The sequence below is a fragment of the Acomys minous genome, assembly GCF_964271855.1.
Source record: "Acomys minous genome assembly, chromosome: 7".
NCBI lineage: Eukaryota > Metazoa > Chordata > Mammalia > Rodentia > Muridae > Acomys > Acomys minous.
In genome coordinates this window covers 30,420,506-30,445,072 of record NC_140488.1, presented here as the reverse complement: position 1 = coordinate 30,445,072, position 24,567 = coordinate 30,420,506, and the positions used below count along the sequence as shown (strand labels likewise).

The 24,567-nt window shown below is 39.2% G+C and overlaps 1 protein-coding gene across 4 annotated transcripts in view; it reads right to left on the bottom strand.

The window, feature by feature from the left end:
- Positions 1 to 24,567, bottom strand: part of TENM1 (teneurin transmembrane protein 1) — an 839,058-nt gene that overhangs the window by 6,484 nt on the left and 808,007 nt on the right. For all 4 annotated transcript variants that reach the window (XM_084789577.1, XM_084789578.1, XM_084789576.1 and 1 more), the window contains 6 exons: positions 20,865 to 21,037; positions 19,630 to 19,865; positions 8,914 to 9,210; positions 3,482 to 3,869; positions 1,327 to 2,547; positions 675 to 817 (listed from right to left, as the gene is read on the bottom strand). In XM_084789577.1, coding sequence (XP_084645703.1) covers positions 675 to 817; positions 1,327 to 2,547; positions 3,482 to 3,869; positions 8,914 to 9,210; positions 19,630 to 19,865; positions 20,865 to 21,037 — 2,458 coding nt within the window. The remainder of the gene's footprint in view (positions 1 to 674; positions 818 to 1,326; positions 2,548 to 3,481; positions 3,870 to 8,913; positions 9,211 to 19,629; positions 19,866 to 20,864; positions 21,038 to 24,567) is intronic.

Below are 24,567 nucleotides of genomic sequence, written 5' to 3'. Positions count from 1 at the left end.
AGACTAATAACCCTCCTAGTATCTGATAGTTTTAGTATTTTAAAAATGGCTTTTAGTTATAAAAACCATGGACATATTATATCTGTTTATAAAAGACATACTTTACAATATGTATCTACTTAGAATTTCCTTTCCCTTATAATTTTTCCTATCCAAATTTCAGTTTTATTTTCTTTCTTCCTTTACCTTTCTATTTGTATCTTATAGTTCTCATGAAATCATCTGCAAACTCTTGCTCATTTCAGTGCTCATAGTTTTTCAAGGCTTTATCTCTATAAAATGTAATATCTTTGTTCATTATACCTATATATGTTTTCCCTATCAAAGCCGTTTTATTATGTTATTTTCATGTTCTTAAGGCACTACCCTTGAAATTATTTGGCAGTTTAAAATCCAGCACTTTCATATCTTAGTACACAGTTTTCTCTATATAGAATCCATTATTGCTGTTGCTAGCTGATTTCAGAATTTAAGATGTTCAATTCTTTGCAGTCATCAAGTAATCTACTAGTTTTTTTTCAATGCCCCACTTTCCTGATTCTTTCCTCATGGAAGGCTCCTCATAAATCATTCAAAAGGCCCCTCAAAGACAAAATCAAAGGTATGGAATATCATTTTTTGCATTAGATTTTCTTCTATTTTTTGGTTTTTCTTTAACTAACATTTGTACTAACCTTTCCAGGATCCCACTCTTGGGTTTTTGTCTGAAGCTGAAGAAGCTCATAAGTTAACTCCAGGTGTTCTAGTTCTGGTTTGGGAAATCCAGGTAGTACGTTATGTAACTGGAAACCAAATAGCTCCAACCAACTGCCAATGTCTGTGAGACACAAAATGTAAAAGAAAAAAATTCAAAAAGCATTTTAAAACGTGAAATATATGCTTCTTCTGTCAGTGTTTAGACAATGGGAAGTAGAACAACCCCTTCCCCTTATATGATCCATTCTAAAACAACATCCTTTCCCATGTAGGGAAATCTATTGACCTGTGGACAATCCTAGGACTGGGTTCAGTTCACTCATAATATGGTACTGGTTTTAAGGCCACATGGATTGTGCCACTGGATTTATTTCATGCAACATGATACTGATTGTTTTATGAGAGTACTTTGGCAAGCTTTTACGGATAAAGCATAGAAAGAGCTTAAAGGGAAAGAACAATGAACTAGAATGCAAAAGCACTAAATCTGATGAAAAGGTACATCCTTTTCTTACTCTAGAAAATGAGGCATGAAGAGGGAACATCTTTACAAAGGTATTGAGATTATACAATAAGATGGCCAGCAGGAAGTTAGGTCAAGTTCAGTTTCATTGTACTTCATTTAAATACCTGTGGTATACTTTGCAACATCTTGAATTTTGCCGACTGGGTAGTTATTCTCAAAGGAGTACAGGTTGAACGGTTTGGGAAGAAGGTTCAACTGTTTCCATATGTGATGATTAGGCGTTGTCCATCTGCCAGCAACAACATCATAATCCCTTTGCCCTAGATGCACTAATTTAGTAAGAAAGTCATAGAGTCCTCCATGAAAACCAATGATGACTTGAAAGTCAGGGTAAGTATCATGGTAGATGTCACCATAAGGTGTATATAAAATCTCTTTTATGACCTGACCCCGACTGCTGAACACAGCTAGTGGAGTGCCCGTATTATCACAGGCTACATAATATTCTTCACCACTGCTTAACTCCATGGCAATAAGGTGACCTTGCAGATCATAATAAAGAGATGTAATCTCTGAGCTTGTGTGGTTGTACAGATGAGTAACTCTTATGGGGTTGGCAAGGTCTGCATAAAAGAATTGGAGATGCTGCCCTAGGCTGGACTTACTGGCAACACGTCGCCCAAGCCCATCATAGTAATACTGTACAGTCCAGCCAGAAACTTTATTGTAGGCTTTCTGTAGCAGACCATTAGAATTATACTCAAATATATCGTTTCCCCTCTGTCTCAGAAAACCATCTTCATCCATTTTATATTGAATTTCTCCTAGCCTAGTGATGCGGTCTCGGAGGTCATATCGGAGAGGAGTAAGACGAGCACTGTTCCCATGGCTCAAAAGGTTGATGTTTCCATTCAGATCATAACTATAACGCCACTGGGTTTTGTCATTAACAGAAACAGTTTGAAGTTGCCCATCAGCATCATATTCATAGAAGTACCTGGTGATATTGGCATCTACTCCTACCCTTATGTCACATATGACCATCCGGCCCATATTATCATATTGAATAGTCATCCAGTAGGCAATTGCCTTTAGGATCTCATATTGGACTTCAATGACTTGTCCATTGGCACTGAAGATCTTGGTGTGCTTCATCACTGTCGTGGTTATAACCTGATTTAAATCATAATTAATTACACTGAATTTCCCAAACTGTTCTGTTCTACCAGAAACATCAACATATCGGTACAGATCTATGGGCAAAGGGGTCTCATTGATCACAGCTTGCATGCTGGTGACACGAAAGTTGTTGTAACTGTAGTCAAACCGTGCATTCACAAGACCTTCTTCACTGAATCGGAAAATCTGTCGTCCAATAAGAGGTCCTGTAGGAACCAAAATAAAAATGAGAAAAGAGCCATCTGATAAATCAGGAACAACTACAGATTTTTGATTAAGTATTGACACCTTTATATTCAAAATCATGTCCTATTATAGATTGGTCTTTGATGTTTGATGCCTGGGCATATCAGTGTATGCTTGTGTGTGTGCATGTATACGTGTGCGTGTCTCTCTGCGTGTGTTTATAGTATTAGTCACTAGACATGGAAAATATTTCATAGCATAGTTAAAGATAAAATTAATTCTAGAGACTAACAAAGTGATAAGCCATCCTGTAGCCTGGAGAGAAGACACTGATATTATGTACATGCTTGCTTGATAAGATCACTGGCAAAATGTGTTCATTTTATTTAACCTTTGCTACAAAGTCTGGTGGTCAGATTTTCATGATGTCCAACATTCAAGTAACTGGCTTTGGGCATGTTATGACTCCAAAGGCTGAAATAAATCCCAGAGTTCTGACTTTTGTCATCAACTAAGGCTTACAGAAGTTACCCAGGGCTTCAGCTGATTTCTGAGCTTTATGTCTAATATCCAGATCTTTGGGAAGACACAGAGGTGGATATGAACAAGTATTGGGTTAAGATAAGTACTGAAGTTGCAATTGTTTTGAAAGCTGAGAGAGACAGAAATATATTGTATGCTACTAAGGAATCAGCTTTCAGTAGACTATAACATGTTTCATTTTATTTATTTTTAAATATTTAAAAATTTTTGTTAAATATATTTTTTATATTTTACATATACATTTTATAACATGCTTTAAATTTGGAGTAGAAAATAGTATGAGAAGTAAAATGGAAATTTGTTCAGTCAAACAAGAGTTAGCATAAGAGGTTCGCACTTTTTTTAAATGAAAGTGACCATATAAAAGAATATGAATGTTGACGTATAATGCCACCCCCTTTCATAACAAACCTGTTTGCCTATATCTGATTGTGCAGATGAATCCATCATGCATCAGGTGTATTGTCTTAATCACTCCTGAAGACTCTTCATATGTTAATGTGACCTGAGTGGTGTCATAGAGAATCTCAGACAGTCTTGCTTGCTTTGTGTACTTGTACAAAACTCTGCGCCCAGTCCCTAGATGCAGGGTCTGTAGCAGTCGGCCGTCTCGACTGTAGTCTTGGATAAAAGAAGTGCTACTGTCTGGTGGAGTGTAGATATTACGGTAGTAGCCCACTGAAAGCATGGTTTGTAAGCTGTGGCGCACCATGCTAGGCATGGTGACTGACAGCAGACAATCTGATTGGTCGTACTCAAAGATGTAGCGCCGCTGGCTGTGTAAGAGAAGCATCACAGACTGAAACGAGACAAAAACAAAATACTGTAATTTGTACCACTAATCTTGACGAGATGAAAAGAAATACCCATTCATCCACTTAACACAAATTTACTAGCAATTACTATGTGCCAGGGACGGTGGCAGATCCTGGTGGACATAGTAGTAAAGAATAATAGTATTTACCTTCATGGAATTTGCAGTTTCGTGGAAGAGAAAGACAAATAACCAAGTAGTTATAATACAGTGTGAAATGAGTTAAGACAGGGGATTTATAAATGACTTCAGGAAAGTAGAGGAAAATGGTTATCCCAGGCTTACGAGGACAGAGAAAAACTTCCTGGGGAAGGAACAATCAAATTGAGACCTAAATAATGACTAGGCTTGGCCAGGTAAGTCAGGGAGATAGTTCAGAAGTACTTCTGGTAAGGGTTGCAGCATTAGGGGGGGCAGACAATGAATCTAGAGCTATTCTGGTGGTCAGCAAGGCCCCCGGCCGTGTCTGTCTCTGTTCCCTGTAGTATTGGAAGTATAGGCAAATATGAAGCTATGCCGGCTTTTTAAATGGGGGCACTGGAGATTTGAACTCAAGTCCTCATGCTTGTGTAGCAAGCACTATTATACACTGTGCAACTTCCTCAGTGCTTTAACTTTTGTTTTTAATTAAAAAAAAAAAACCACCCTCACCTGGACACTCTAAATAACTAATAACTAATAACTCTTTAAGAGAGTGTAAACCTTTTGACAATCACCAAACAAAAATGTTAAGCTCAACTTCTGAACTTTATGCTGTGAAAATGATAGGCATCTTTTCATTTTCTACATGAAAAACACACAAATAATTGTGAATGTTAATTACTTAAACATATGCAACATGACTTTTTAAAAATGACAGAATTACGATGTAATATTATATGCCTGTTATGCAACAGCACATGCCTCCTATACTTCTGGGAATTATTGATTTTTCAGTTGCATGCCAATAGCGCGAAATCAGTGGTTATTTGCTCATTTAGTCATTATTTCTTTTTCACCAACATTATGCTTGATATTCAGAGGCAGATATCCAAATCCTGAAAGCTTGCTATCCACGGAATACCTGCAGCTTGCCACATCTTGTAGTTCTATCATTGTGACCTACAAGCCCTCTGAAATAAAAGGCACAATTCTGTACAGGCCTGGGGGCAAGAAGAGAGGCCCTCTCTTCTCCATCCATGTAAAACTCCGTAGAACCAGAAGTAATTGTTACTATGAATGGAACAGCAGGTGGTAGAACATTGAGGTGGGTGGGTAGAGGCAGTAATTGGTGAAAATACCTTTGTATTATTGCCACTCTGAAAGTCTGATTTTTCTCTCTTTTCCACTCTCTCCTGTCAGTTTGCCAAGAACAAATGACATCTGTCACTTGTGGTGTGGGCCAGGGACAATCACCATATGGCTGCCACACACTATCCAGCACCATCCTGCCTATTCCAGTCACTGTACTAGCTTTGCCAAAAATTTATACTGCATTGTTATTGTATTCTTTGCTCTGTTGGCTTCCTATAGCCTGTAGCAAGCTAGTGCCTGAAGCTTGTTTCTCTGTGGTGCCGACTCTGAGTTGCCTTCAACCTCCCCGCCCCAAAGTCTGCTTTGAACCTTTCTGCTAATGCAAAGACATTGAAGATATGATTAGAAACCTCCAGAATGCAATTGTTTTGGTGTCACAATACCACTTAGCCCTACTTGGCTGCTTTTTCACTTTGGATTGGTATTATTACCAGTTTGTTCCAAAACAATGCTTATGAGTCTATCCAGTGTCCACTGTGCTACTGCAGGATAAAAAGCTATTCCTTATTAGTTTGAATAATAGAGTGGGAGGCTTGTGTTTTTAATAGATTATTATACTGTAAAAGAAATCTCTGTGAAGGAAAATAAAAGAGATCAATCATGGCTGTATACTTATTTGAGCAAGGCTAGAAATGAAAGTAAAAATTTGAAAAGGCATAACATCCAAATGACCACCAGATGGCAGTGTGGGGCTACCTGGGAACTCCAGCCAAAGATTGTTTTTCAGTCTCTGCAGTAAGCCTTTGGAAGCAACCACAGATAGGCAATTTTGTGTAAATGTGTAAAACTAAACCTTCTTATTAAATGATTATAAAATATAGTTAAGTTCATTTAAAAATGGAGCTTGTAAGAGTGATTTTAGGTAACTGAAAGATTTACATTAGATATAATACAAATTTAGCTGCACTGTTCTCTAAAATATAATTAACTTGGAGAAGTGTCATAAATCTAAGCTGAAAACTAATGAGTACATAGAGAAAAACTAAGAAATAATAATTGATTTTCTTAATAGAGAGGAGACTATTTGAGAAACCACAGCCATTAGCCAAATAATTATTTCTCTCCTAATGAGTACAAAGCATTGTTCACAAAGCAACGGTATATGTAACTTTCATCCACTCTAGAGAAAGTCGAAGTACATTTTTTTTTACAAAATTGTTGCATGCTTAGGTTAAAAAACCAGTGTGATGATGCTGATTTAACATACCATGGTGTCAATGTGGCAAGAAACTTTGCAGATGTGATGGCAGAGTGTTTCGGGGTAAAGAAAAATATATTTGAAAGTTTGAGCATTCTTCCTATATGTTCATCCCTGCCTTTCTCTTATTCCACTGAGAGAATGTGGTAGCAACATCCATGTTAAAAGACAGGATTAGAAGGAACAAAAGGAGTCCCAGAATAGCAAGGCCCTGAGAAAGGACATAAAACTCCAACCTTCCTTCCCTAGTTTTCTTTGAATCCAAATTTCAAAGATGTTTTTAGTTTATTCTTTTCTCTTTTCTTTTTGTTTGTTCCTATTTTAATTTACCATCTAGTCGAAGAAAGTTCGAGCTATTTTTTAATTAGCTATTTTTGTGCTTTATACTAGGTTATTTCATTTAAGCCGGGCATTTGTTCAGTGAATTAGTTATTTATCACTGGTGATAATAATGTTCCTAAAATGAATTTTAGAATGAGTTAGGAAATTATGGAAAGAATATGGATGACATGATTAGCAATCTTATGAATGCATCCATTTGATAAGGACTTTTCTGTATTTCGTGGCTTTGGACTTTTGCACAATAAGGTTGCTTAAACAAGTGGCTATTCTGTTTAAAGAATAAATTACACATGAAATAAAGGCACACTATTTAAAAGGCCAAATGATTTGGCTTGTTTCACTTGTTGGTAAACAATTGGAAGTTGTTGAAATTTCTCTTGCCATATTATTCTAGGTCAGCAAGGTCTTAGATCTTGTGAGCATTTTTGTTCCTTTTTTGGTTTTTTGTTCCCTTTTTTTTTTTGAGAAAGGGTCACAGTAGTCTTGAATTTGTGGTTCTCTTGCCTCTACCTTGTTAGAACTAGGAATACAGATATGTACTACCATATATTGTTTTGCTTTAAGGATCTGGTGCCCACTGAATATTTTATTTTATAGAAAAGAATGGATACGAAGTTTGTTTTATGGGATTCCTGAAGTAAATGTGATGAAATAAACAGTTATTTTGGAGAAGAGAGACCATACCTCCTCACTGGTGTCAGAGAAAACTGCATGTCAGGCCGAATTTTAATTTTCCAATAGATTATTTTGATATTATATAGGCAGCATAAAAGATAGAGTCCTGGGAGGCCTAGATATTACTGTCTGCAGGCAATTCCCTCAGATGGTCACACTCTGGTGATCTGGAGGCTATAACCCCCCATGTACCCCTAAGGATTGTTGGCCATGTCTCAACTTACATGGAGGAGCTGTGGAAGGAAAACTGTTAAGTCAGTGGCATCATTTTTGAAATCTACATATATATTTAATCTACATATATAGCAAAGATATCAGTAAGTACAAAACATTTTGACTAAGTGTAGATGATACCAAATATTTGGATGCATTAGATACTCTGTAACCCTTAAGCTACAGGACTTTCCCAGTCATCCTTTGTTGAAATCCAACAGAGGAAAGATTTGCTCTGTGAGATGCAGAGTTCCCCTGTGTAGAATACAGCTTGCATATTCTGAAAGCTTTCCCAGAAGGAAAGGACCCAGGGAGGCTATTGCAGAGGACTAGGCCTCTTTTGCTTCTTAGCAAACTTTGTTTTATCACATAATAGTCCCGATACAGCACCCAACTCTGGGAAGTAGTAAAGTGGCTGTTTGATAGCATGGAGCCTCCGAAACACTGCTTTTTGAAAACCAAACTTTGAGGGTTGTGTCAGAAGTGTACAAGTTGTCCCCCTTTTTGACATGTGTGCCATAAACTCTGGTGATCCTTCTAAGAGATACTGTGGGTAGCCTTGCACTGATTACCTTGGAATTTTTCCGGAGAGAGAAAGTATCCTCTACTTTCCCTGTGAGTGAATTCAGGAATGACAAATTCAGTTGAAATGACTGAATTTGGAAGAAAACATTTCCCTGTCTTAGGAGGAAAGCAGACTTGGCAATGGCAGATTAATTGTTCTTATTGTCTACTGGTAATGACCTGAGTGAAAACCTTTCTTCTGTGTAGGGGCTAATGGGTCACCAATGGTTCTTGTGGTGGGATTATAATCCTTTTGTTCCAGACAGAGGTCACAAGCATGCTGGTGGAGACTTAGTACATACAAGAGTAGAACCAATCAGTACTCCCTGCCACTCTTCCTTAAGACTAATTACTTTTGAGAATTAGTCCACAAATATGTACAACAAAAATTTCACTGGCTATGCTTTAAAAATCTTTATTTGTTGAGAAAGACACCTTTTATCAAAGCTGAGGTACATTAACACAGACTGTTGGAATTCACTGGCTATTTTCTCTCAGTATGAGCTTTCATAATAATGTAGACACCTTTTCAAGGGGATGAACAAATAAGCTCAAATGAGTAGAAAGCTAAGCCATTATCCTGACTTCAGTTTGAAAAACTACTTGGCAGAGGGTAGGGATGTGGGTGTTTTCAGATGAAAAACAGCCCAGCCTTACAGGTTCACAATGGATTTTTGTTATTTATACACTGAAAATGCAGACATTTTTCAATATTCTTATTCATTTCCTCTTCCACATACTTACCTTTTCTAAGTAGGTATAGCTCCAAATTTTCCCGTCAGCCCAAGTTCTTGAGATTATTTTTCCACTCTGGTCATATTCCATCTTTTCATTCCAGGTCCCTCTTTGAATAAATGTCACTAATCCTGAAGGTGAATATGTGATGTTCACTTCATTATATCTGCTTACAGGAGACCACAGAATAGGTCGCCCAGTCTGGTCATAAAGAATTCGAAGTGTGAATTTTCGGTGGTCATCATAGATCTTCCCCGTGCGGGTCATATGATCAAAATCAATGGAAAGTAGGTTTCTGTTGTGGGCCTACAAAAAGAAAGATGAAATACATTTTGTACACTTCTTTGATTCATAGTCTAGTGTACTCACAATCCTGAAGCCTCTCTGGGTTCTCCAATGATGGAGACACCTTCTCTTCTTATTTCTCGTGGTTTCACAGGCTTCATCTAGCAGTTATCTTTAGGTTCTCACGATCCTGGAAGGACTGGTAAAGTGCCTCGTATAACCTGGACCTTCATCATATGGCTGATGATCACCTTTCTTCAACTAAAGCCCTAAGTGAGACACCACAGTTTTCCATCATGATGCGACCTCCTTTGTGGGAGTTAGATATGAGTGAGAATGGGGGTTCCTGGCTTGTTTCACCCTTTGTAACTGATCAAGTGGCCAATCAGGAAGAAAATAAAAGAGTACAGTGAGCTCAATCAGGTTCATGAAGGGTTTGTTGCCTTGGATTTTTATGTTCATCTGGGCTCAGTGAACTTTACTTCATAGTGAAACTCAGAGGGAAGCCCACACAATCACATTTTGGCCTTGTTTGGGCACAGGATGCTCCTAGAGCCATCTCTAGGCACCTTGAAACCTTACAGTTGACACCAACTGAGCTCTATTTAAGGCCTTTCTCAATGACATCACTTCGTGGTACATGGCTTTGATGAAATCCAGCTAGGTCCTCCTGAGAGATTCAGATAATGAAAATGACCCACTAAAACAATTAAAAGTAAGCAAAAAGGCTTGGTGGCTTTTCAAAGTAACTGGACAAGTGATCCCGTTTTCTAGTTTTTATCTAGGAATATCAGTGTTTGGCAGAGCCACCTTAATTTCTACTATGACTTGCTGATTGTGGCAAAATCATTCAGAAAACGCAGTACCGAATCTCTCTCTCTCTCTCTCTCTCTCTCTCTCTCTCTCTCTCTCTCTCTCTCTGTTTTGTAGGAAAAAGTAGCTCTTGGTTTTTAATCATTAAGAGAGTTCAGTCCCTGAATAAAAGGGAAACTCTGAAAGAAAGTGTGTGTAGACTGTGGGAAGGGTTTTTTTTTTTAATGGACTTAATTTTAGTTAGTTTGGTGTAATTAATTTTGACTTTTAGTAGGTCTTTATTTTGAATGAATTGGCATATGAAGTTGAAAAATGGCAGTGTTATAATGTATTCCTCATTCAGCTTTCAGAGGAGATGCTGTGATTTGGGAAGAAAGTTCAAGTGTATCTAGAAGAATTGAAGGCAAGAATAAAAGAGGAGAGTTTGCCAAGTATACATGGGAATGAATGGGACTCGGGAGACTGACTCAAACTGTTCTACATAGCAGTCATCTTTCCCCCTACCTGGCCCTTAATTTTACTATCTGTGAAATGGGAGTGACATTACCATTTTATACAACAGAGCTTTGCTAAAATGTAAACAGATTCACATTTATAGGCTCTTAGGAACCTGTACAAAGTCAGTAATCACTATTTTAAAAATACATAAGATTAATGATCACTTTTCTCATTTTATTTAGGCCTGTGAATAGGCCCATGTGTCAAATGTCAAGGTAATTTCAGCTTGGTGTAAAATATTTATACAGGTAAGAGTTGTCAGCACGATCCCGCACAGAATGTTAAATGACTACTCAATGGGATATGAGCAAAAAATAAAATAAAAAAACAACAAAGACTGTGCATTCGGATTTGACTCTATTAAATACAGCTAGACTAAACTGATCCATCAGTTCATTCCACTGAGCTTTGTTAATTTTAAAGCTATGTCTTTAAATTAGCTGACTTTGTTTATGAATGGGAACTACCTGAGTGCCTGGGAGCGACAGACAGTTGTGAGTGCTAGGAATTGATCTCAGGTTCTCAGCAAGGGAAACAAGAGTTCTTAACCATTGAGCCATCTCTCCAGATCTATGCTAACATTTAACTTTGGTGGTCAAGAATCCCTCTACCTGAAAATTATAAAGTTTGCTCCCTCAAAAATTTCATAAACACATACAAGGACACTGAGGTATAATCTCCGTTGGCTATCACACTCCCTTAAAACCCAAACGTGTAACTTCTATGGGTTCTCAGGAATCAGTTTCAATTTCAGAAAGATTTTTTATCTTAGTGGCCTGGATGACTGCAAGGTCCCCATTCGTATCAGAATATTGTCTTTCCTTTGTCAGAAACCTATATAATTTGGTACCCCCAAATGATCACTCCATCCATATTCCCTGAGTTAAAGGGAGATTCTCCTCCCCCCAATTTCTCCAGATTGGAAAATAAAGAAACATATATGGGAAGTCATGATCTGAAATTTTACCATCCAAGGAGAATTTCTTCTAATTCTTTACTGCATTTCCTCCCATTCATCTTACTCTGGGAGCGTAATTTTTCCATACATTTAAACACATAAAAATAGGATGGCTCTTAGCCTTGTCCTCCTTTTCCAGCCGATGTCTTATTGCCACCATCCCCACATTAATATGTATTCTTGATATATGGCTATTAATGGTTGCATAACATTTTATTACATGATAAATATCAGTGTATTCATTCTCCCACAGTTGGAAGTTAGCATTCTTGTTCTCATTTCCTTTTGCATATTATGATTTGGTGAACTTTTTTGTAAATAAATATTTCTACAACATAGATCTTAATAAAAATGTTGTATTAAATGACAAAGATTAAAAGGCTCCAGATGTGATCTGAGAGATTACTGCACAAGATTGTGCACAAGATTTCACAAAATTCTTATCCCACTTAACAGTGGAAGAGTCCACCTCATCTTATCCTTAGTAACATTGGTAGTAAAGTTTTCTGAAGATGAAAATGAGAAAATGGTACTTTGCTGTGAAATTCACATTTATTCGATTGATAATGAACATGTGTTTGAATCTGTTTTTTAAAAAATTATTGGCTACATGTGTATCTTCCACAAATTGCCTGTTGATGATATTTGCCCTTTTTTTTCTATATGAAAGTGGAAGTTGGTCTTTAAAATATGCTTTGGACTCAGTTTCATCACTCAGTCAAGGCTAATGTTATTTTCCCTTAATTTCAGACTTCTGCAAAAAGGGACCCAAATTTTCCATGTCACAAATTCTATCCAGAGGATCAGTGATTACTCAAATTAATTTGTAAAAGTGCTCTTGCTTTCAGAGGGTAGGTTTAATTCAGCTACCATAGGAGCAGATATTGGACTTATGAGTTTTTAAAAACTGTCTGCAGCAAATATGTATACTGTTGTATTGCAGAAACATACACTAGTCTGCTGTGGTCACTAGAAAAGGTGTTCAAAAAGCACATATTTCCTGTCTTGTGATACCTGGGGCTTGGAAGCTTATTGGAAACCAGGTGTTCTTTCTTCAACTACTTTTCCTGTGGTTTTATAGTCACATATCTCCAACTGTAATATTGTTTATTTATAACAGCTGCAAAATACCCTTGTACTCCAAGAGATAGTCATAACTATTACAATTTATGATATAATCATCGTTAAAGAGCCAAAGTAGCAAGCAGTTTTCAGTTCAACTAAATTTGTGGTTTTATTTGTCTGAGAGATGTTTACTACTCAAGAACACACTTCTTAATAAAGTCATTACGATGCCACGAGCAATGATCAGTGTTGAAAATCCACTATGAAATCATCAGTGGGGGACTCTATCTAATGTCATTTCTCTGTCTGTTGGGACTTCTGCAGCAATGCTTCTGTGTTTCAGAATAATGTACCCCGATATTCCAATGCTGCTATTCCGATGCTCCTGAAACACTAGTTCCAAAGGTGAGCTTGGAAGTTAAAATAAAATTCAGCAAGGAATGAAAGGGATTAAAGAATAAAAGGTCCTATAGGTTCCCCCTATTCATTCTTTGTGGAAACCACACATAAGAAATCTGCTCAAGTCAAGGGTAAGGCTGGAAAAATCCATATTCATACACATGCTTGCTGTTCTCTAAGACAACAGTTCTGATCCAAGCGTGGACCAACAATCCTTAGTTCTATTGTATTTCCAAACAATCTATAGTGATCTTTCTCCTGGAAAAGAGAGAGCAAGTAGTCCCAAGTTATAAAGGTCACCTTTGGACAGTGGTACAATGAATGGGACCTTTGAATTTGGCAGCTGTTAGACAGTATTTTGTGGCAAGAAAGATGGACATGCTCAGTTTTTAAATAGAGGAAGATGTGCATTGTTGCATGGGTCCTCTGCTTTCTATTAGGGCTTTCTTTTCCCAATATACTAAGGAGAGGGAATTGGTTTTTGTTTACAGTTGAAACAGAAAGGAAAGAAGGGAGAATGCACTCTGGTGAGCCATGCATGGTATTGCCAGCAGAACTGAAAGTGCCTAAGAAGCGTATGGATGTGTGGATGGTGGCAGGAGGGGCCTCCAGAGGCAACTATCTTCTGTCTCTACTTCCAGCTTTTTCTTAAGAGTTTGTGTTTTAATTAGCTAAGAGAAAACTTCTTTCAAGACTTCATATGTAATGGATTCAGATAGTAGGTTAATGCTATATTAGATTGATTAATAGCCAACTAGAGGTGTTTAATAGCTGTGCTCTACACCAAAGAAAATTCTCTAGGTTTGAACTGATGACACATGGCAGCTGCACCCACACAAGGACACACATAAGGACTCTTTCTCTCCTCCTTCTCTCTCTCCCCCTTCCCTTCGCTCTGTCTCTCTGTCTCTCTCTGTGTCTGTGTCTCTTTCTGTCTCTGTCTGTCTGTCTGTCTGTCTGTCTGTCTGTCTGTCTCTCTCTCTCTCTCTCTCTCTCTCTCTCTCTCTCTCACACACACACACACACACATACACACACAATAGAGCTACAATCATGTCAGTTTATTTTTCTTTCCTCTATAAGGAGGATAAAACTGCCAAGGAGACCACCTAGTATTCCAGGTCATAATATAACCTAATTACCTGTTACATTTTGCTGAAGACAGAAGGTGACTAAAAGACAGACCAAACGGCATCAAAGTTTGGAAGCTGTACCACATTGCATTTTTATGAAGCCACAGGAATGGGCAGAAAGATCATAGCTGATTTTAAAGTAGCCCTTGCTCTTCTACTCCCACTAGTTTTAAGATAATTAGTACAGGACTTTTAAAGATCAATCAGTACATTAATTCAATAGTTTTTATGTTTTACTGATATCTCCAGTTTAGCAATCAAAAGGTTATTCAGGTCTGCTTTTATTTTAGGGTTGCCTATAAAAGAAACAGCGTGTTTTCAGAGTTACTATTAGCCTGGGATAGCCATTTACAATCCCCCATTTCTTTTCTCAATTTTGTTCCTAAGATACTCTTTATACTGACATTCCACAAAATCTTAGTGCTAGAAGAGTTCATTTTAGGAGATGCACAGATTTATTGAGCCAGCCTTCTTGGGTTCAAATCCTGATATCACCACATAGTAATTATGCAATCTCTGCTTTTTACCTGTAAAATGAGGATGAGATGCTATAGATGGTGAATAAGTTAATATATGGTGATACACCTAGTGAGGCCTCCTCTAATGCTGTTGTCATTATGGTTTACAGCAATATTACTCTTACTAATATGGACTGTGCAGTGCATATGTTTTAAATCATGGCATGCCAATTTTTTCTCACAGTCTATTCTTCTCACCTGAACTTGGTCATACCATTTAATCTGGACACCTTTTACTCTATATTAACTTGTTCTTACTTAAGTATTTTCCTACTGATTATTTTGTTTGTGTAGTCTTGTAACACATATTTTAAAAGTTATAGCATTCATTAATGCTTATGCACAGGTGAGTCATATGTGTAATAATAATTCCATCTGAACTATTTTAATCCTAATTATTTTAGTAAGGCTCTTTCAAGCCCAAGAAACAGTAATTTTTGTGATATGAAGACTCCAAGGAAACCTTCATTCCAAAACACAGCACCATCCATCAGTCTTGGTGCCTGAAATTTTTTGCCTTCAGATTACCCTTTGGGCTTAAGGAGCAGAAACACTGAAGAGTAGATGCTTTTTAAAGGTGGGTTAATATATCTCTTTTCTCTGTACATAACTTCTCACAAAATGAATCTCTCCCCCAAACCTGATAAGAATGAAGCTGAAATGGTGAGAAATGAGAACATAGAAGTGGATTCTACTGCACATCTGCCATGTTCTCCAATTCTCTACTCTTTGCCAACTTCAGACCCTCTGTTTTAGCAAGCGTTTTCTTAAACATGTCAGAGTACATATGAATATTCACATGTTGCATTTAAAAATCATACTCTGGAGGCTAGAAGATAGTAAATTACAGCTGTACATGCATGAGGAAAGGAGTTTGACCCCTAGTATCCATGTAAGGAAAGCCAGGCACAGTGTGTGCATTTAACAATCTTAGAGTTGGGCAATTGGAGACGAGAAGTTCCTTTCTGCTGGCTATCTAGCAAGTCTAGCCAAATTGGAGAGATTTGGGTCTCAGTGAGAGACTGTCTCAAAAAAACCAAGGTAGTTGACTTCTGAGAATAAATCATTTTGATCTCTGGTCTCCACATGCACAAGTACACACACACACACACACACACATACACACACACACACACACACACATGTATGTACGCGCACACACACTCTCTCCTCTCTCTCTCCCTCTCTGTCTCTGTCTCTGTCTCTGTCTCTGTCTCTCTCTCTCTCTCTCTCTCTCTCTCTCTCTCTCTCTCTCTCTCTCTCTCTCTCTCACACACACACACACACACACACACACACACGCACGCACACACACAACCTATGCCCTTTTCAGTCATCTTTAAATAGAGGGAAATCACCGGTGAGGGTTTAAGTCTTTGCTTATTTTTGCTTGTCAGTATATAATCACTCTATTTGATTTTCTGAGTTTGGTTTTAAATGCTTTTTTTCCATTATTTATTTTTCTAAAGAAAATAAAGCAGGCTGTGGTTCCAGGATTTTGCTGCTCACTCTATGAAATCTTATAAAGAACTCTGGAATTCAATACTAAGATAAGTCTCATATGACATGATTATCCACAGACACAGCAAGGTGCAATCTGGTTGTAGCTCCTAAAGCAGTTTGCTTTTGGTGAATGTCCAATTCTTTGACAATTGCCTCTATTGTTATCTGTACTCTAATTCCTCTATTGTCCAGGGAAATGTATTTATGGGGACAGATTGATATGGCAGATGAGAAGATACATGGGTTGGATGCACAAGTACTTTACGAGGAAGATGATTCAGACGTAAGTCAAGTTAGGGGAAATAGATTTTTTTTAAATAAATGAAATTTCAGGATATTAATGTGATTTATTTCACATAATGGTGCCTGTGAAGGATGGCAGAGCTAACAGATCCCTGGCCTGTGTAGGTTGCACATGATATCTTGTTTCCCAACACCTTGACTTTGTGTGCATGGGGTAAAAAAATCCCTAGTGATCATTGGAGGAAAATAATTCTTCCTTTTATTTTTAATTTTTTTAAAAAAGGTATGTTTCTCATTTTCTTTCCCACAAGAACCTCTTGGGGATATGGTAGGTAGATTTTAGAACATGTGATGTCCGTTATCTTACCAAATGGCCCTTTAAATGAAGCTGTCGCTTTGTGCCTGGAGAATTAGTGTTTTATGACCTGCTGCCCAAGCACATTTACAAATCATGAGAGTGGCTTTTCAGAGGTGTCCCATTGCGCGCAGCATGGCAAGGGGTTCTGTGTCCTGTAACTCCGTGAAGTGCAGCGTTCACCTCTGCCTGCCTGTGCTCTGGAGCAGCGGCTTCAGCAGGAGAAGCACCTCCATACTGGAGAGTATCAGGGACCCCCCCGCTCTTCGCAGGGATACTTGCAAATGGGTCATTGCATATTTAGTCAGAACAAGAACATGTGTCATCCGCTGGCCCCTTGAAAACCTACCACAAGTGAAGAGCTATCACCTGGGAACCAAGAATATCAGTGGGCAAAGAACGATTTCTTTGCGTATTTTACATCTACCCCCATCTTTTGGGGATCCATTCACCCCATTAGGCATTCCACTCCATGCCTGGCCTGGGGAAACCGAGGCAGCAATGTACCAAATCCTGTGACTGGGGAGGGCAGGGAAGGACTGACCAGGTAAACAGCCTCCCTTCTTTTATCTCCTTCATGCTTTCTTTGCCTGGAGGCAAGCCAGTTGTCCTGAACCACCCACACTTGCCAGTACATTAGAGTCCATTATTTGTCTCTTTTTGTCAGCATTGAAATGAGGAGTTAGGCTCTGCCAAGGTGGCTGTACTGAGTGGGGCAATGATTTATAGATTAATTATTTTAAGGAACAAGGCAGCACAGTGTGATGCAGTGGAAATAGTGCCAAACAAGGGGAATACCTGCATTTCAGCTCTGGCACTGAGCGTTAATGGCTGTTTGACTTTGGGCAAATCACTTGACCTCTCTGAGCCTTGGTGTCTTTGTCTGTAAATTGGGAATAACAACAATTGATGGCTGTGGTGATCAAATAGAATTCTGGCTGTGAAAGCATTTTGTTAACCCTGAGGCATTAAATCTATGTAAAAGGCTGTTATTAGAGTTCTAAGGACCTGCAGCCATAGCACCTAGCCAACAAGGGCCCAAGCCTTCATTTCCAAGACCCCAGGGAGTACATTAGAAGTTACATAGAAGGAAGGGCCTAGAGTCTGCTGCACTCACAATCCAGTCTTCAAAACAGTTTAACTCTACTGCAGGATGGAATGTGGGTCAACTAATAATTAGAATTTCTTAAACCCTTTAGTTCTCAGTACTAATGGGCTCCTAAGTGTTTTTATGGGTATTAGCTTTTCAAAAGTAAGCAAATTTGGGGATATAAGGTACAAATTATGGTTGATAATTTACTTTTATTATCTGAGTCTGGAGAGGAAAACACAGAACGAGTCATTCTAGAAAATCCCAGGGTTACATAGTAGAGACTGGGTTATCCTAAAGATAACCCCAAAGTTACACTCTATCTGATGTGGTTCATTATATTTTATTGAGCCCATAAGTTAGGGGAGGAGTTAAAAATCTATTTTTCTATGATCAACTATTAGGATGATAAGTCATTTGTAGAGAATCCTTTTCTGCCTCATAGCATTATATTTTCATTTTCATTTCACAGAACTGCCTTTAATCCTAGTACTCAGGTTTCAGCAGGGGAGTCATGAGTTTGAGTCCTGCCTGGCATACAGAAAGGGACCCTGTCTCAAAAACAAAAACAGGAACAAAACCAAAACCAAACCTCAACCACTCAACAACAAAATAGCATTTTAAGGCAAGATATAAAACTAGATGTCAAAGTCAGACCACCTGACTTTCACATTCAAATTCCTATGCAGTAGCCCCCATTTTTTGAAGAACTCAGACATAAATGCTGATTTCTATACACATCTAGAGCTTTGCATATTTGACCGGAATTCACGTCTCAAATCAGGGGCCTATCTGGTCAATGTTCTATTACGGTCTGATCAATAGAGCTGAAACATACAAATTGACTTGTTCAACTAGACAACTTCAGTAGCTGTTATTAAAAAAACCACCCATTGAAGACTGATTCTATGTGCCATCAATAGAGCTGTCTAAAAAATAAGCACACTTGTAGATGAACTTTTCTGCATCAAGACATATGACTGGTTGGTTGGACTGCTTTTCTCTGCAGCCTTATGGTTGGTTGGTGGTTGTATTTCTACAGCATTCAATTTACAGTAGTTCTTTTACAGTGAGTGGAAAAAATACAAGCATTCTTTGCATCCTGGGTGGGATGCAGGTGCTCAGAGGCCGGGCATCAATAATGAATACTTCCTGCAGACTGGCAGTTGCTCTGATGCTGACACAGAAGGCTATTATATTTGGAAATCTGGCCATGTCGTCATAATGTTGGTTAATGTTCAAGAAAGGGTAGGGAGAGAGGGTTCTCTGGTGTTTGCAGGCTTCCTGCACTGCAGCGCAGTGAGTGCTTTTGTAAGAGATCTCTACTTAACTATTGGGAACTGTGTTTGGATTGTCTCAGTACTCCATCCAGTCTCACTTCTGATTCTTTGCTCCTATGGCTTTAAGGTGTATTTACGGCAATGGGATAACTCACTGACTTTGCCCTCCTCTCTTGCCTTCCTCTAAATGGTGCCTTATGTCTTACAGCCTTTTCTCTCCACCCCAAAGTGGGAACCTGTGTCAACCTGGGGAGTCTAATAAGCATCTCCAGGGCAGGCTAGGATGGGTACTGAAGGGCTCCTTGACTAAACATATTTCTCTAGCCCGACTTTCTTGGTGCCTGAAATTGCTATGATTAGAGCACTTTAGCTGGCTAATGACAAAGAAAGCTCCCATTAGAATGCACATTTAAGGATACTGAACCATTATCAGCCATTAGCACTCTCTTGAATTAGTATATCATATAAGCTAGTCAGTCACCTAGAAAAGCTGTGGAGAAGTGAGACCAGTTTACAAAGGCTCCTCACTTGCCAAGGGAGCCCGTGAACTTTTTTTTGTCCTTTGTTAAAACAGGAAGACCTTACCCTCAATCTTCTCTCAAAAGCGGAAACGTTGCCTTTGTTTTGCTCCTTCCTCTGTCTCCACTCAATGAGGTTTGCATTGTGCTCTCCAGGCAATGAAATGTTGCATTTGCCCAGAGTGGGGTTGACAGCCCCTGCCAGGATGTGGGGCTCTGAGCTGAGGCTGATCTCCATCCCACTGGCAAAGGTGACACGTAGTGAACCGTCTGGACTCACCCGATAGGTACTTTGAGTATTTTCTGTAGGCAGATAAGCAAAGGAGAGAGGGGTAGGGAGGAAGAAGGGGAAGAGGAAGAGGAGGAGAGGTGGAGATGGAGAAGAAGAGGAGAAGTTAAGCCTCAGGAGACACATTTGGGAAGGCTGAGCTGATAGAGACATTCTCTATCCATTTGGGTCTTGTTGCTTTCACAGTTGGGGAATAGCTTGTGAACAGGAGAAAAGCCTGTGGCCTCACACTGCAATCTGGTCTCTTTGCTGTTGTTTGTTTTCTTTTAAAAGCCTTCCCTCACGGACTCCCTCTCTGACTCATTGAATTTGTTATCTTAGTTTGGAATTCTGGGAGCTAGAATGAGTAGAGGACAGAAAACGCATCCTGTGACTTGGGGATGGTGTCATAGCCATTGTAGCCCACAAGGTGGTGATAGATAAAAGCTGGTGGTGTTCGTTTTGGAGTGAGTTGCTCTACATCCTAGCCACAGAATGAGTCCTAATGACTGGACAGTGAAAACTATTTCTTTGTCCACTTCCCCTATAGCTCCTAACGCATTCCTTCTATGCCGTATATTTTTCTTCAATTCTTTCTACTCAGCTCTCTTTGTGTAAATGGGTTTTTAATTCTCTCATACCACTTGTATTCTTGCCTGGTGCATTGCCTAATTTGTCCATTTTACTCATCCATGTCAGATCTGATCTAGAATGCTAAGCTCAGATGGGGCACAGCCTCCATTATTGTCCTCGAATGTAGGAAACCCTAAAAGAGCTTTCCAAATGGCTGAGTGTTGGGAAATGACTTGATGCGAGATCAGACTTGGCAGGGTTTAACCTCATTACTCCCACAGAGATTGTGGCCCGGAGTGGATATGTGAAGTTGTGAAAAAGTCTGAATTTGTCTGTGTTTCAGCTGGAAACTAAGAGAGAGAGAGCCCGTTTTCTCAATCAGAAGAGAAGTCGGTGCCTTAATAGAGAGCCCAGGTTTGACCAGAGATGCTAAAGCAGTGTGAATTGTGAAGATCATTTACCTTGTTTTAAAATGTATATAGTACTAGTTGCTGTCAGGTTGGTTGACATGAGGACATTTTCACGGTTGGAAGTGTCTAGCTCCACTTTTGTCAGCTTCTCCAGGTCACTATGGAAGCTGCTGACCTCTCCGGTAGGAAACGTTGCATTGGTCAGATGTCCCTCAGGGTCATACCTAAGGAACAAAGCAAATATCAACTCTGACGCCTTTTGGATGTGATAACTGACCTCTGCAAACTAAAAATAACCGGGAAGCTGATGCAGTTTTACTTTGAGTGATAACAAATATTATTAACCTTGTTCAATAAGAAGAAAAAGGTCAGAGAGATGATTAATCAAAAGAAAGTAGTTTTTGAAGCTTCTGAATTCCTGATGACTTTCTTGAGCTGTGATGTTTTACAGAAAAAAATATATCTGGTAATGAATCACCAGGATGGGAAACTGATTTATGAATCATGTCCTGCTGTGTGCAATGTTGCAGGGAAGCCTCTGTTTGCAATTTGGGTCGATCCCATTACCGGTGATGAATTATAAAAACCAGCAGAGGGTGCTGTTGTCAAAGGAAAGGGAGCCACAAAAGGGCCCTCAAAGCCCAAGCAGGCCAATAAACTGACTTTGCATTGTGATGGGAAAATTATAATTTGCTACTGTTTAAGTTGCCAAATTTGAAATGAATGAATCATTCTTCCAACAAAATGAACAAGCACAGAGGATAATGGAAACATGTTCATTAAAACATTCTGAAGGCCCCGATCTTGGTATCACTTAAATTCTTTTTATCATTCAGCAGTATAGTGCATAAATGTTTTGTAATTTGACTATATGAGGAAGACACAAAAAATAATAATTACCTGGGATAATATGCAATAACCTAAATCTGGAAATGTAGTCTAGTGGGTTCACTTTTTCTTTAAAAAAAATAAAAACATTGGCAATCTCACTGTCATCCAAATGAAAACTGCCTCCCTGAAGGCTTTTGATGTTGAGCTGATCTTTTATTGCCAACGGAACCATGAAAAATAAACAGTTCATTAAAAGTAAAGACACACACTTGGAAACCCATTATTGTTTTCTTTTCAAGTTGCAAATTGCAAAATATTTAAGCACTTTTATTTGCTCTTAAAATGTTAAATAATTATATTCCTTTTTTAACCCCAAGTGAACAGGAGGCAGCAAAGACACAGTGTGAGTCTAGCTCTCTCACACCCTCCTTTTGTGGTTCTGTGAAATGGGAGGAGTAGTTCAGGCCTAATCTACCAGGCATTAAGAACCTCAGCCCTAAGTAGTTGCTGAAATTTTAAAATCTAGACCAACTTTTGGCCAGATGGATGTTTTGGAGGATGGAGCTGCACTTGAGGCTATACACAATGCTTTTTCAAGCTCAATTTCCTAGGTACATGTTGTGTCTATGGGCACACATATCAGTTAAAACAGTTGTCGTGTGTGTGTGTGTGTGTGTGTGTGTGTGTGTGTGTGTGTGTGTGTATGCAGAGTATCAGTCAAATAGGACATTTGACATCACAGGCACTCTAACTGTTATGCTGTTTAATTGGGTTTCCTCTTTTTATTTTAAATGGGCGTCACTCAAAGTGCTTGGTGTGCTGTTACTATGCAGTGAAGGACTCATTGTCAAGGATGAACAGTGCTGCTATCTGTGCCCGTGGTTAATGGCAAAACCCTCCCTTTGCCCAGCCTGTTTGCTTGCAGCCTGCTCTGGGGCTCTGCACCTGTAAGCAGCAGGCCTCCAGTTAGAAAGCAGCTTAGAAAGGCCATGTTAGGGTAGATGTAGATGCAGGTATCGGATCAGCTCTAGCCTTTGTCTGCCAGGTGGTCCTTCCAGAGGAGGGAAACAATGTCCAGCTTTTATCATCAAAAGGAATCAACCTGCTGCTCCCCATAGGAGACATTTCCAACTCACAGATAGAAGGCAGCTATTGCAAGCTTTCCTCAGTAAAGAGTGTGCTAGTCCAGCCACTTGGGTTATGCAGCAGTTTCTTCCTGGTCCCCATTCAGCGTGGGCAACTCTGCCTCACTGGCTTTCCTTTCTTGGATTCTAAGGGTTTGCCTCATATCTTGACCAATGCCACTGCTTTTCATTCCTGCAGGAAATTTGCCCAAAGATGCTGCAGGTACAGGTGGTAAACTGACTTTCTGCTTTGGGGACAACTCCCCCTCCCCAGTCACACAGACGTGTGTTGTATCTTATTTGCTGCACTTGGAATTGAACCTGGATCAAGAGTTCTACATCTGAGCTATATACTCCAGCCCTCTCCTTGTTGCAGAGCAACATTCCATATGAAAGAGTTCAGTAGTTGTGCCCATTTGTGAGAGAAAAGCAAGTTCAGGTACATCTATGCACATGGATGGAAGAGTCTAAAGTTTAGTGAAGGCTTGCAGGTAAATTTGGTTTGCTAACCAATCTGTGTAATGCCTTTTAATACTAAGCCATATGCCTTTTTGCCTGAAATGCATTTTAATGTTTATTCTCAACATCACAAGCACAGTCCTTCATACTTTGTTCCTGCTGCTGCATTCCAAGTCTACCCAAGTACACTGGGAGAGGGAATCTAGCTCTGGATAAGACTAGAATTACTCAGCCAGATTTAGTGGGAGGCTGCTGCTTGGTCCTTTTCTCACAGGAGAGGCAAAGTTTTAGGGAATAAAGTAATGCTTCCCAAAGCTTGTTTAGTCTCTGAGTAGCTACGAGGTCATCTTGCATATTTCCTTTCTGTGGCTGGGCAGGGATTCTTATTACAAAGTGTATGTAGCTCGATCATAGGACTCTGGCCCTTAACACTCATACACAGGCACTGTCTGTTGGTTCCAGTCAGAACAGTTACACTCGGTAGTGTTTGTAGTGTGGTCTCACATGTGCTCCATCATTTATATGGCTCTGGATCAAAACATGAGAGGCCCACCTCACTTCTGTGGGGTCATTACCAAAGGAAGAGCTACAGGCAGATGTAAACATCAGTGGGTAATTCCCTCAAGTTTGGAAAGATTGCTCAAAGTGGACAAGAAAGAAAGAAAGCCTTTGATTTCTCAGGGCTTGCTCGAGTCCCTCCTCCCCGACTCCTATCACCAGGGAATGCATCCGTCCAGGCTGAATGTCAAAGAAACAAGTTTAATCAAAATTCTCTCATGTTGTGTTTTTCCCTTTGGAGCTTGCATCCTTTGGTGCAGAGAGTACAAGCCAATATGCTTCAACCGATCCCCTCAGGCCACAACATGGGAACAACTCCCTTCTTTCTCTAGGCAGTATAGAGAACTCATTTAGCCAGGCACAAAAATCTTGCCAAGGGAATTGTGTCATTAGGCAATGAGTATTGCCTTCCTAATCATTAGAAGTGGGTTTGCTAACAGGAGATTTGTCATCAAATTATTTACTCCTCGACTGATTCTGCAGTGTTCGTACATCGAGGGCATACACTAGTATTGAACACTTACCCTTTAGTTTAGCACTATGTGTGAATGTGCATCTGTGTGTTTGAGTAGAGCATGTGAAGAAATTTGTCTTCTTAAAATTTTAAATTAATTAACTAGCTAACTAAAAAATTGAATGTATGAATGTTTCCCCAGTATGTATGTTTGTGCAGCAATTGAATGCCTAGTGTCCATGGAGGCCAGAAGATGGTATCCTTTGAAATGGAGTAATAGGCAGTTTTGAGCCTATAGGTGATGGAAATTGAACCTGGATACTCTAGA